General features: G+C 32.5%; 1 protein-coding gene across 1 annotated transcript; it reads left to right on the top strand.

Annotated features, from left to right (window-relative positions):
* Positions 1-2: 2 nt before the first annotated feature.
* LOC127710501 (spindle and kinetochore-associated protein 2-like) lies at positions 3-14,850 on the top strand. The gene is made up of 9 exons (XM_052216395.1): positions 3-80; positions 1,968-2,048; positions 2,417-2,512; positions 3,074-3,154; positions 4,024-4,198; positions 5,831-5,961; positions 7,368-7,411; positions 13,159-13,234; positions 13,577-14,850. Exons 1-9 carry the CDS (start codon positions 48-50, stop codon positions 13,634-13,636), a joined length of 777 nt encoding a protein of 258 aa, XP_052072355.1. The 5' UTR covers positions 3-47; the 3' UTR covers positions 13,637-14,850.
* The last annotated feature ends 213 nt before the right edge of the window (positions 14,851-15,063 follow it).

Genomic DNA, 15,063 nt, shown 5'->3' with positions numbered 1-15,063 from the left:
TGTCCAATCACAGAACAGTTAACAATTACCGGAAGTAAATAAAGAAAATGGAGAAAAATGTTGAGATTTTGGAGTCAATGGTAAAAATTGATTAATTTCTTGATCATTTGTGTTTGATTTGTATCGCTTTCAAGCTAAATTGAAAATGGAAAGCCAAATCTTTAACTCATCACACCCGGGCTGTCAAATCAATTCCCACACCAAAAAAAAAAAATCCTACCAACTAATCTAATCTAACTTTCTAGTCACTTCGGCACCTGGTCAAATTGGCACCCGGTATAGCCAATTCGGCACCTAGTCAGATTGGGACCTGGTTAATTCAGCACCCATGGTTAATAGAATCCGGGTCTGTTCGCCCAAAATCACTTTCCCTCCAATTCATGTTTCACCCCTTTCACGTTCGCAACCTTTTACAGGTTGGGCTCAAGTCAGGAAAACTGGGGTATTCCCTGTTTTCAGGGAACACCCCAGTTTTCTGGTGTTAAAAAACCCCAGTGAACAGGGACTTCTTTTTTCCTTGTCAATTTATGGTATGAAATCTACAAAAGCGCACCTTCTACATGTGATAACAATGTTATATGATAGCAAGTGTTTTTATAAGTTCAAAAATCAAGCTAATTTCAAGTCTTATTTGATGCTCAACTCACAACAAAACAATTCCTTTGTTCACCAATTCATACCTTGATCATCAATTATGAGAAGACAAAAAGATAAGTTAATCACTTAGGCATTTAAATTCAATGAATAGAAAATTTCAATAGAAGTGAACATAATTCAGTTATGATCAGTTACACCTGGAGCATGCAGCTTGATCAACTGATTCCTAAACAAAAGATTTGTATGTTTTTGAGTTCTAGAAAAAACAAGGCTTCACTTATTCATGTTTTGTTGTTCCTGAGATACTTAAAGTATTTACAAATACTACTGATACAGTTAAAACATGCGCTTTTGTAAATTTCATGCCATGAATTGAAATAGAAAAGGAAGTCCCTATAAACTGGGGTTTTTTAACACCAGAAAACTGGGACGGTCCCTGAAAACTGGGAATACCCCACTTTTCCTGACTTGAGCCCAACCTGTTTTAGTTTTATTATACCCCAGCTTTAAGAAAGTGGGGGTAAACTGTTTTACCTCTGTCTGTCTGTCCATCCGTCCCATGACTATTTTTCGTGGCAGCTTTCTCAGGAACTACATCATAAGGATTTCTAAAATTTGGTTTCAGGGTTTATATAAGTCAGCCTTACCGTGTGATGCGTTTTCAGATTCATCACTCAACAACTTCCTGTTTACCGAACACTTACATATTTTTACACTATTAAAATTATCCAGTTGTGGGGGTATCATCGGGGAACTGTAGCCATGGTAGCTCGCAGTTTCACTTGTTGGTTTTGTGTTGAATAATTGTTTAATAGTGTAATAGTTAGTGTATTGCTAGAAATAAGTTTTATTATTGTTTCATGATAAAGTGAGATTCTAAAAACGTAGAGTAACTACCATATATATAAAATTTAAAGGGCACTAGCTACGAGATATGTACAAAGTATGATTTTGTTTTGTTTAATCATTAAGGAAAGTGAAATAGTGAAATAATAATTCGCTTTTAGCAGCCAGTATCATTTCAGAAAGAAATTTGAAGTTTAACTGTTATCTATGCATTATACTTTGTCTATTTACAGCATGTAAATCATTACCAGAAAGTTGACAACAATAAAATATGGCATTCAGAATTTCACATCAATTTCTTAGATTAAATTTTGATTATGTGCCCAACAAAAATGTTTCTGGTCAGAAAAAATAAGTTGGACATGTTGATTCTTGGAATGAACAGGTACATGTATATATACGTGAAAATTATTCAATTGATTTCAGTTCCAGCAAGCAGAATCTGATTTAAGAGGATAGTTTTCAAGGAAGATTGGGTTTGACATGTTTTAATGTAATTTTGATGTTTATTTATTTGATTTCAGTTCCAGCAAGCAGAATCTGATCTGAATTATTTGTCCAGGAAAATTGAGTTTGAATTTGATAAAGATAATGAAGAAAATAAGGTAAGAAATGTACTGATTTCTGGGTATTAATTTTAAAGACATACACCAAAATGTTGTTGTTGTATAATAAGGGGATTTTCAACCAATGAGTGAATGACGTGTCATTATTTTTCATTTTTGGGTACAAGCAATGTAGAAACACATATAATATTTTAAAACTTTGTTCTTTTCATGCTTCATACTATAGAAGTTGTATGGATGACAGCCATGTTGTTTATGCATATAAAAATTTTCAAGATCCACTGAGAGTTTTATAGTAACTACCAGTAATTGTGCAGCATGTGCCAACAAGACTTTCTTGACTCTATTAAACATCTTCAACATTTGTATGAAAGGTTTATAGTTATACCTTTTTACTATGTTTACAGGTGAACCCAGCTAAAATGTTACAGAAAATTCAAGACATCAAGAAAGAATATGGATCTATTGTCAAAGAGGCAGCTGCTATTCAGCAAGTCCAAAAGGTTTGTCTCATTGTGCTGTATTTCTAAAGGATTTTGTAGGTATAGTTGCTTAGATAGCTTGCCCTTATTTTTATTGGTTTTATTTAAGATATAAAAAAACTGCATCATGGCAACATAGGTAGGGAAATTAAACAAGTAAAATTTGATTAAACACAGAACCAAAGAGAATGTATAACTCAACCTCTGAAAATGTTATAGGATAAGGATTTACATATTATGAATAACAATTTCCTGGGTAAATGCAGTTTTACAGTTAAAGTGTCTTCACTCTATATCTAAATGCTTTACCTGTACAGTTTTATGGTTCATTTGATTTTAATTGTTTGTTAAGTGTTTATGCAATAGAATCAACAGATAGTACATGTATATGCCTATCAGATAACAACCGTACAGTACAATATAACTAAAAGACTATCTTTTTGTTTATCTTGAATACTATTGAAAGAATATTGTATCATAATGAGTTAGCCCCTTAGTAAATCAGGCTTATAAACTGTTATATGTGTACAAAATAATTACAACCTGTACATTTGTATTATCATTTTTTTCTTGAATTTACAGGAAGCAGCAGATTATTTTAAGACACAGATTCAGACTGTATGTAAATTGTTAGAAGATCTACAACAAAAAACAGGAAAATCAGTAAGTCAAACTTCTTGTTCAATCTTACTTAAATACCTGACATAATTATGCCTCCGCTGTGGTGGAGGGGGCATAAAGTTTTACCCTTGTCTGTCTGTTAGCTTGCCTCAACCAAATGTTATAAAACTTATACACAATGCTTATTACCACCAAACACAGATCAAGTTTGAATTTTGGTGGCGTCACTTTTTGTTCAGTCTCGAGTTATGTCCCTTTATAAATGGAAAATTTGCTAAATTTGCTCTTTCCGTACTCTACCTTTAGTTTGCCTCAACTAAATGTTATAAAACTTATACAAAATCCTTATTACCACCAAACACAGATCAAGTTCGAATTTGTGTGGCGTCACCTTTGAAAATTGATAAATTGCAGAATTCGTCATATATTTTTCAAGCAAAGGCATCTGTGTCCCATGGACATATTCTTCATTTATTTTTTGGCAAATTTCATGAATAACCAGTAAATTTTCCTCCAGAAAATGTGTTGGTTTTGCATAATTCTACCTAGCATTTCCTTTTTTGCATTTTTTGTAAATTTTGAATCATCTTAAACATATCACAAAGTTCAAATATAAATGCTGTGAACTAATGAAAATAAAGGTAAGCTCAAAATGTATATCTGCTATGAAGAAACCTTTGTGTCAAACCAAAATTAATGTCAATTCAGAACTGTTTAAGTAATATGTAAATTTTTGTGAAAATTATTTGTGAAAACTTCTTTGGTCTTTGAAATTACTTTTACTTCATGGACTTAAGCAACATGACTTTTTTTTGTATTATATTCATAATTAGATTTTAAGTTTGATCTTCATGACATGGATCAGGCGGATCACAGACATGTTCTAACTATATCCTACTTTTTTTCTGCAGGATAATGATAGACCCCAGGAACTTGATAAGATAGAGGAAATATTGGGAGTTAAAATTCCTACAGGTTGTGAGATTCAGGGTCCATCTGGTGACCAGAAAGATACAGGAGAGGTAGAAGAAAACCATACATATACTATTGATTCTAAAAATAATACAGAGGAAGAAAACACAGCAGGTGATTGCCAGAGAAAAAATAATTTCTGTTTATGTCTTAGTTTAAGAATTCCAGAGCATTAAATTTGCATAAAATGGTATGATTACTATTTAGAAGCGGCCCAATGACATGGATGGAAGCAACTAAAGGTTTTAGCACAGTCTTCCACAAAAGAAAAACACAGACCACATAGCAAGCTTTAAAAGGCCCCACATGATAAAAGGTAGAACAGTTCAAACGTGAAAACCAACATCCTGATTTATGTACAAAACAAATATGATATACAGCAACAACAAAAAAACATAATACTAAACCCCTTACGGGAGGAATTGTATTTGATATTCATATGATGAAGACATAATCTTTCAATCCGTTTAATTGAGGTCTGGAGCTGGCATGTCAGTAACTGCTAGTAGTCCTTTGTTAATTAATGTATCATTGTCATTTTGCTTAGTTTCTTTTGTTACCTATTCTGACATTGACTATTTGTTTCTTTATTCTACATTGGCTAGAGGTATAGGGGGAGAGTTGAGATCTCACAAAACATGTTTAACCCCGCCGCATTTTGGCGCCTGTCCCAAGTCAGGAGCTTCTGGCCTTTGTTAGTCTTGTATTTTTTTTTAATTTTAGTTCATTTATATGTTTTGGAGTTTAGTGTGACGTCCATTTTCACTGTACTAGTACACTATTTTATTTAGGGGCCAGCTTAGGACCACCTCCGGGTGCGGGATTTGCTCGCTGTGTTGAAGACCCGTTGTTGCCCTTGGTTGTTGACTGCTCTTTGGTCAGGTTGTTGTCTCTTTGACATATTCTCCATTTCCATTCTCAATTTTACAAACACTGAATTACAGGCTCCTTACATTCCTCATAGTTCATGTCAGTCTCATTTGGAACCACAGAGAAATATGGCAAACAGATAACATTGCAATTAAGTGTAGAAGGAATCTCACCCAACAATCATTTTCCTTGTCGTACTTTAGAAATATATACAGACCAAACAAAGTTGCAGTTATCTCCCTGGAAACTGTTAGATATCTCCATAGGTGACTCTTTTAATATGTTACTTATAAGTGTTTCCTGCAGCTTTTGAAAAAGGCAGGGTAATTTTTTCTTAGAGGGCACTCTAAGTTCGATTGGCTACTCTTGAAGGGCATCCTTTGAGCGGAGGACTACACTTTCAGGGCATTCTTTACATAAATATAAAGGCACTTTTTAAGGGGATTTAATTGAAATATATCATTGTTTCATATTTATTGGTAAGAAATAAAGACATGTATATTAGGTTATTAATTGACTCTTTTTTGTAATAAAATTATCACTTCTAGACTCATTGGCAATCATACGACATCTTCTTATTTTTATATCAGCTAATAGAATCTTGATAGTTTATAGTGCAACTGCCTCATTTCAGTCAAAAACTCCAGTTTTAAACTTTAATACTGGATCACTGAGGCTGATTGTCTATAGATGTGTTGTGAAAGTGGACTTTGCATGACCAAGAGCATATGCATTGCATTGCTTTTTAGCTGCACGAAAGAATTAGTGCCAAATACATAAGTTATGTGCAGTTCTAAATGTTGAAGAATTCAGATATTTGTATTAAGATGTAAAACTGTTTTAATTATAATTATTAGTATAAATAAATATTTACAGGAGCGGAGAGTTGTTTATCCCCTGCTGAGTTACGATCTGGTTCCTGTGAGTTTATAGAGATCACTGAGTCAGAGTTTGATACAGTATCCTCACTCATTAAAGGAAGAGTTAAACTTTTAGAAGTCAATATGGTATGACATTATATAAATAACACATAGCTGAGAGGGTGATAGAGCAGATTGTTACCCCAAGAAAACATTGTCAACTGAGGCGAAGCCAAGGTTGATAATGTCTTTTCGAGGGGTAACAATCTGCTCTATCACCCTCTCTGATATGTGTTATTTAATTTATTATACTGAATGTTCTGTTATTACTGTCGATTAAATTTCAAATTCATAGTAATAAACTATGACGTCTTGTACATAACAACCATCCGTATTTAATAAAGCGCACACTTGATCAAGCGTCTCCGTGAAGGGTAATAGAGTATTTGCCATAGGATAGAGTCGTATTTGATAAAGGGCACACTTAATCAAGCGTCTCCGTGAAGGGTAATGGAGTATTTACCATAGAAAAGAGTAAATTAACACCCTCGTATAAGCCAATCAAAATATTGCATTTTTACGTGAAGTATAATAAAATTTATTGTTTATAGGTCAAACTGAAGAATTAGAATTGATTGGAAAATTTAGACAAAAAGGAGAATTAATATTTCATACCATTTTAAGTTTAGAATTTGTTTATGAATTCTAAATCATAGATTTACAGACTTAAATATTATACTTTATGTTTCAATCAGGGGCACACTGTACCAAGTAACTGTTCAATGTAACAATATTTTTTGCTGTTGTCAAAAGGTACTGATTCTAAATGGACTTTTTTAAAACATGTATCTGTATAGTTTTGACAAGTGACAGATAAAAGAGAAGACACCGAAAGTGTTTATCCTGCAATCAGCCAACTAGTGTACAAATAACAGGTACACAAATAAATTTTTGCTTTATTTGTACTTCATTTTGGGGTCCTCTTCGCGGTCAGCGTTTCAACTATGTCGATTTCTTTGAAAAATTAGAGACAACGATTTAGATTTTAACAACTAAAGTTTCAAGTGTTGGGTGTAAATTTCAGGATAAAAACAATATATGTACATTGTCAGAAAATATAAAATTTATTTGTACTCGCTGCGAAACAGGAGAAAAGCTCGGCAAGCCTCGCTTTTTGTCCTGTTTCTAAAGCTCATACAAATTCTTTTAATTTTTCCGACAATGTACATATATTGTATATTTATTTACATTGTATTTTATTTGATTTAACCACTGTAACTATTGAGAATGATTGTAAAAATATTAATATACATGTTGATATATTGTTGATTTATTCTCAGCATACATATGTATATAATATTTGCCACTGTACATTAGGTAAAAATCAATAATTGATAAAAGTCATTTAGACAATTTAAAAGGCTTCTTTGTCCAATTGATTTTTGAGGGTTGTCATGTGTTCTCTGTCTTTTTAACAGATTATTCTAGTCGATCATATGTTATATGTTAACTTTATTATATCAACAGTTGGAATATAAATCTGTATTTTATAGGTATACAGAATATTGTGGAGACATTTTAAAGAGGAAGGAAACAAGTGAGTTATATTTAGGAGATATATTAAGAAAAGCACAATAAAAAATAAATGTATATTATTTCAAAAATATTAGAAAAAAAATATGTGGGTCCATGTGCTCATCTCCTACCAGAAATGTTGCTGACGACCATTAAAATAAAAAAACTGGACTTGTCTGTCCTTAATTAAACTGAAAAACTATATTATTTCATTAACATAACATTTTTAAACCATTGCATCAGATTTTTATGAAGGAGGTCACTGTAGATTCCTAGGCATAATTTCTTCATAAAGAAACAATGAAATATATGTATTGAATACAGTCGAACCTTGTTATGTCGAAGTCGAAGGGACCGGACCAAAGTATTCAACTTATCCAAGGTTCAACTCATCTGAGGTCGAGTGTGTCATCTTAAATTTGGAATGCACGAAATACGGTATGAGATTTGTGTAAACTAGATACAATGAACAGTGTGCCTTTTTTTTTTATATGACACTTTATGATTGTGTATTCAATCTCCATATTTCTTGGTCCTTCATAATGATAAAACAAGTACAGATACAAATAAAAACAAATAAAAACAAATATTTACAAAGGTCAGTCACTATAAATTATGAAATCACTCGCGGAACGAAACAAGTTCTGAATGGTCTCTGATGAGGTCGTCTGCTTTACATTAAATTATTATGAATTTATCATAATTGTCTTACTGTAATCCTTTTATTTATTGTAATTAATGAATTTTAATTCTAACGATTCATTTTATCTCAGCTCGGGTCATTTAAATTTGTTTCGTTTTTGTCGAGCCTGTGACTTTTGTCGCAGAAAGCTCGACATAGGGATAGTGATCTGGCGGCGGAGGCGTTAGCTAACTTCTTAAAAGCTTTATATTTTAGAAGCTAGAAGACCTGGATGCTTCATACTTTGTATATAGATGCCTTATGTTACGAAGTTTCTGTCTGTCATATGTCCATTGTCCTTGACCTCATTTTCATGGTTCAGTGACTACTTGAAAAAAAAGTCAACATTTTTTGTAATGTTAATTTCTTTCTTATTATGAGTACCGTAATAGGATAACTATATTTAGTATGTGCGTGCCTTGCAAGGTCCTCATGCCCGTCAGACAATTTTCATTTGACCTCGACCTCATTTCATGGATCAGTGAACAAGGTTAAGTTTTCATGGTCAAGTCCATATACCAGATACTAGAAGCAGTAGGTCTACTATATTTGGTATATGGAATGATTGTAAGGTGTACATGTCCAACTGGTAGGTGTCAATGGTCAACTATCAATGGTGTATGGAAATATTTTATGATGTACATGTCAGTCTCACAGGTTTTATTTGACCTTGACCTCATTTTCATGGTTCATTTCTCAATGTTAAGTTTTTGTGTTTTGGTCTGTTTTTCTTCAACTATAAGCAATAGATCAACTATATTTGACGTATGGAAGGATTGTAAGGTGTATATGTCTGTCTGGCAGGTATCATCTGACTTTGACCTCATTTTCATGGTTCATTGGTCAATGTTAAGTTTTCATGGTTAAGTTTGTTTCTTAGATACTATAAGCAATAGGTCAACTATATTTAATGCCTAAATTGATTGTAAGGTGTACATGTCTGTCTGGCATGGTTCATCTGACCTTGACCTCATTTTCATGGTTCATTGGTCAATGTTAAGTTTTCTTGTTTAAGACTGTTTCTTAGAAACAATAAGCAATAGGTCAACTATGTTTGGTTTATTGAATGATTGTTAGGTGTACATGTATTTCTCGTTTGATTTATCTGACCTTGACCTCATTTTCTTGGATCATGTTAAGTTTATGTGTTACTTGTAGTAAAGCTTTGTATTTAGGACTATCAACATAAAATCAATGGTTAGTAAAGAAGGCGAGACATTTCAGCGTGTGCACTCTTGTTATAAAATTGAGAATGGAAATGGGGAATGTGTCAAAGAGACAACAACCCGACCACAGAACAGACAACAGCAGAAGGCCACCAACAGGTCTTCAACGCAGCGAGAAACTCCCGCACCCGGAGGCGTCCCTCAGCTGGCCCCCAAACAAACATATATACTAGCCCAGTGATAATGAACGCCATACTAAACTCCAAATTGTACACAAGAAACTAAAATTAAAAATAATACAAGACTAACAAAGGCTAGAGGCTCCTGACTTGGGACAGGCGCAAAAATGCGGCGGGGTTAAACATGTTTATGAGATCTCAACCCTCCCCCTATACCTCTAGCCAATGTAGAAAAGTAAACGCATAACAATACGCACATTAAAATTCAGTTCAAGAGAAGTCCGAGTCTGATGTCAGAAGATGTAACCAAAGAAAATAAACAAAATGACAATAATACATAAATAACAACAGACTACTAGCAGTTAACTGACATGCCAGCTCCAGACTTCAATTAAACTGATTGAAAGATTATGTCTTCATCATATGAATATCAGGCACAATCCTTCCCGTTAGGGGTTTAGTATCATACCATCATAACATATATGAGAAGAACATAACCCGTGTCATGCCAACAACTGGTTTTTAAATAAATGTGTTTAGTGCAGATGCAAAGACCCTATAAGTGAATCAATATCAACGCCAAAATATGCAATCTTTAATGACCTGACAACAGTATCGTAACTATATCCCTTCTTAATAAGTCTATTTAAAGGTTTTGTTAGTTTCAGAGGTGAATACTGACATTTTTGTGCTTTATAAAGAATATTTCCATAAAAAATTGGATGTGAAATACCTGAACGTATAAGAAGTCTGCATGTTGAGCTATATTTACGAATGATGTCCTTATACCGATGATAAAATTTAGTAAATGTTTTGACTAGTTTGTGATATCGAAAACCCTGGTGTAATAATTTTTCAGTAATACATACATTTCTCTCGTTAAAATCTAAAACATTGTTACATACACGAGCGAATCGTACAAGTTGAGATATATAAACACCGTAAGATGGTGACAAGGGAACGTCACCATCTAAAAATGGATAATTAACGATAGGAAATGAAAAATCATCTCTTTTATCATATATTTTAGTATTAAGCTTTCCGTTAATGATATAGATATCAAGATCGAGGAAAGGGCAGTGGTCATTGTTAGTATTAGCTTTATTTAAAGTAAGTTCAACAGGATAAATTTCTTTAGTATACATACTGAAGTCGTCATTATTGAGAGCCAAAATATCATCCAAATATCTAAAAGTATTATTAAATTTGTGTATCAGATGTTGTTTCGATGGGTCTTTACTGATTTTTGTCATAAATTGTAACTCATAGCAATACAAAAAAAGGTCCGCAATAAGTGGTGCACAGTTAGTCCCCATTGGAATTCCGATAACCTGACGATATACGGAATCTCCAAAGCGAACAAAAATGTTATCTAGTAAAAATTCAAGGGCATATATAGTATCAAAGCATGTCCAATTGACATAGTTTTTTTGTTTATTGCTACTAAAAAATGACCTAAAAGAGTTTGAACATATATATTCACATTCTGACTTTTTAAATGCCCATTTAATTAGGTGTGTGAATTTTTTCTTAATGAGAATGTGAGGCAATGTGGTATATAGGGTAGAAAAATCAAAACTTTGAACAGATTCAAAATCACCAATATATGCATGCAATTTATCAAGTACTTCCAACGAGTTCTTGACACTCCAAAAGTAATTAATTCCACTATTTTCGAAGGCCTTATTTGAACAATTTATTATCAGGTTTTTGATTGTACCAAGTGTACTGGTAAGAAGAATAGACAATTTAGTAGTGGAACAATGGCTTGAAGACGAAATGAATCTATATTTGTAAGGTGTTTTGTGTAGCTTCGGAAGCCAATACATAGTTGGGACTTTCATTGTATTTGGTTCTGCTTGTAAAGCGGTAGCTAAAGGTTTATGTTTGTTACAGATGTCGTTTTCTGAAAATGGAGTCAGTTGGAATGTTGGTGAATTGGTGATTTCTTTTTTCAGAACCTCAATGTAAAATTTACGTCAAACAATAATAATATTATTAGCAGCTTTATCGGCCGGGACAAAAACAAATTCCTTGGCTAGTTCTTTTAGTTTATGTTTGATACGAGAAATAGGTTTATTGTGGTTATTGTTAAGAGTAAAATGTTCTTTAAAATGTTGAATACGTATATCAACTATGTTCATTACTGATTTAAAAAAAGAGTCCAAAGATTTTTTGTCAGCTTTTTCCCGTTTTATCCATTTCAAACAGTAAGTATGGAGTGAGTCGTGGATGATATTACGACACTCATTCCAATTAATAATTGACGGGGGGCGATATTTAGGTCCTTTACTGAGGAATGATTTTAACTCTCGGTCTTGAACGATGTTAAGATCTCCTGTTATAACATGGGAAATGGGTCCATAAATGTATTCGGAATTACTGCAATTACATGAAGTAGGTGTATTTTCACTGATATTAACATCTTTACACAATTGGCTATAATTAAACACAAATTTCCGGGTAGATTTCTTGTAAATATAACAAATAAGAGGGAGCTCAGTATTATCAAAATATCCCGGAATTTGTTCTTTAACAGAATGGTCGTTAAAAATACCGGCAATATTTACAAAATCAAAACCTTTATTGACATACTTTATTTTAATAAACTGTTTTTTATGATCTTCAGGGCGATCAATTTTGGGAAACAGTTTAGAATAACAATATGCCATTATAATTTGAACGATTTCATACTTAGGACTGCTATATGAAATTGTGTTGCAATCCTCTAAAATTTTATTTAACTTATTAACCGGTAATGAACAGAGCTTTGTTAACAGATAATGTCTGCCGTTGTTTTTTGAAATAGAAATTAGGTCCGAAATATTGGTATGATTGGTCCGAAATTTTCTTTGTTTGCGATTTTTTCTACGACCATGAGAACGGTTTTTACGAACAGTTTTAGAAACTATATCCAAAATGTTAACAGAATCGGTTCTTGATATATTACCAATTCCCATGATATTATCATTAAGACCGAGAGGGTAGACAGTCTGTAATTTTTTAATCCAATTTAATTCAATTATTTTCCGCGATCGTACAAACTTTGAATGAGATTCACCAGGCTGCTTATTTACTACTTCTAAAGGTTGAACTGCTAAATATTTAATAGGATGATTGTGCTTCTTAAGGTGTTGATAAATGATACTTTTGAATTTATTGGGTCTTTTAAAACGATACAGATGTTCTTGAGTGCGTTTAGATAAATATCGTCCAGTTTCACTATGTCAGGTGAAATATGTTCAACACACTAACATTCCGCTTGGATGATCAACAGAGGTGTTAACTACCGGTCACCATAAGCATGTCATTTTAACTGTTATACAAACAAGTATTTTTACTCAGCTTTAATCTCTTTTGAAAATGATTAGGTTACATAAGAAATACATCCGATTTGAATTTTTATCATTAGGTCTGCTTTTTTCAAAACTCTTACTTTTGAACTTGGAGACATCGGGTTCAATTTACATTAATTTTATATCAACGGGACTATAAAATTTACTCGACTTAATCGAGTATTGGACTCATCAGAGGTAATTATGCATTGATCAAACGGGAATTCTAATGGGACCAAGAAATTACTTCGACTTGTCCGAGTTTTCGACACAACGAGATTCGACTGTACCTGTAAGAGTAACAAAACAATCCAAGTATTTTATTAGAACATATTAAATTGTACAATGAAATTTTGTATTTGACTAAAAGATAATATTCTTAAATCACATTGATTGTGTTATTACAGATCGCCTTTGTCAACAAGTGAAATGAATAAAATGGGACTGAAAGTGTTTGGTTCAACGGGAGAAGCTAAGTTAAAGGTTTGCAAATAAATATTCTGTTTTAATGCATTTTACACTAATTTTATATTGACCATAAGTGTGAGGAATAAAATAAGGGGTTGCTCAGTTGCTAAAGGAGTATTACATTTGGCAACCTAAAAATCAACAACTATTGCTTAGCTACAAACAAGAGTTTTTGGACTGTTGCCTTTCATACATCCAGAACTGTCAAATTTTGTGTTTTCATCATTCCTGATGATAATAAGTCCAGAAAGGCACTTGGGACACACAAATTTATAAAGTGTTTTTTTTTTATTTTAACCTATATTTGTGATACAGATTTTCAGGGCTCTGAAATAACTGACTATTTTTGTGTTACAGGTACTCAGAGCTCTAAAATTACTGACCATCTCAAGGAATAAAGAAGTACAGCTTGTGTAGTGAAATTAATATAAATAACCAGAGGTGACACTTATGTGACATTCATGTGTATGGTCATAGGAGAAGAGACAATATGTGACCTGTATGCTTGTAGTATGAAGAGATGCCAGCCACAGTTTTATTATGTGAACTGTGTGGTCTTTGTATCAAAGAACATCACAGTCATGACAGTTATTTGAAAAAATATGAGGGAATAACCAAAGAAAATGAAAAATTGATGAAATTTTCAAATGAGATATCAAAATGTAAAGAAGAATTGAAAGAAAAACAATGATGATACTATAAGTGAATGTTATGTAAATTCATAAGCCATTTATGGCTTTACTTACCGTATTCAATGGTTATCAATTGAAAAACTCTGAAATTTTAGTCTTGTGCAATATTTTAATAGTGTTTAGATAGTTTCATAGATGACTGTCGAATTCGTGCATTTACCCGTTTATTTCCTATATCACAATGCTTATGCTATAACGTCACAGTAAGAATGTATTGTTCAATAACGTCATTTACGCCGATTGACCTCTGGTCAAACGGTATAACTCATTCATAAAAAAACCTTGAGATTGGTCTATTGATTTCATGAAATTTAGAAAGGAATGATGTGTTAATTAATTTTTACGTGAAGGTTTGTGGAATCCAAAGGTAATTGTGTTAAGTTTAAGGTAGACATACAAGTAGTATTTGATTTATCATGTTTATCACTTAATTAACTTTCATTTGATGACACAAAATTTCAATTCAAAATATTGCACTAAATTTCATTTGTAATTGCATGTATTTTACATTACTGGATAACTTCAATGAAGTAGTAGGCCAACAATATTATAACTTATCAGCAAGAGGCAAGTTATAATCGTCCTTGAAATTTGGGGATTTTAAAAAAAAAATTTTTTTTTTATATGTAGTAAGGTTTGTTTGATTAGAACATGCACAACACCTAATGAAGGCACTTTCAAAATAGGAAACCATCTATATATGGAATTTTAGAATTAAATAGTTTTTGATACTCATCAATAGTTGAGATTCCTTCCCTTGTTATCTGTGTATGATTTAGACTAAACAACCTTAAGCGAGTGTGTGACACTGATACCACTTTAATCATGTATACACAGTATATAAGTGTGCTATGACTGGTTTTATTATCAGGTAATTTGTTAATCTATATGTTCATTGAATATACATATGTTGATATAATAAAAATACAAATGATAGAATCTGGTGTTTTTATTTCATTAATGCATTGAGTGGTTGTCTTTGTAAGAATCCTACACTATGAATCAGAATCAGAGAAAAAGGACTGATGATAAACACATTGTGAACAGGAATTCTTCTGTGGATCAATATATATATATAACATAATCCTTGATATTCCTCAAAACCTAACTTCATGTTCACAATTTGATTGTTTGTTTCTTGCTTAATGTCTC

Source organism: Mytilus californianus, unplaced genomic scaffold (assembly GCF_021869535.1).
Source record: "Mytilus californianus isolate M0D057914Y unplaced genomic scaffold, xbMytCali1.0.p SCAF_8, whole genome shotgun sequence".
Classification (NCBI taxonomy): domain Eukaryota; kingdom Metazoa; phylum Mollusca; class Bivalvia; order Mytilida; family Mytilidae; genus Mytilus; species Mytilus californianus.
This window is presented reverse-complemented; position numbering and strand designations above follow the sequence as displayed.

What these genes read in the sequence shown, in the direction of transcription:
- LOC127710501 (XM_052216395.1), top strand. Translation starts at nt 48, where the DNA reads ATGGAGAAAAATGTTGAGATTTTGGAGTCAATG. An exon ending in CTATTCAGCAAGTCCAAAAG is followed by an intron (nt 2,513 to 3,073) that starts GTTTGTCTCATT and finishes TTGAATTTACAG; the next exon opens with GAAGCAGCAGATTATTTTAA. An exon ending in AGAGGAAGAAAACACAGCAG is followed by an intron (nt 4,199 to 5,830) that starts GTGATTGCCAGA and finishes AAATATTTACAG; the next exon opens with GAGCGGAGAGTTGTTTATCC.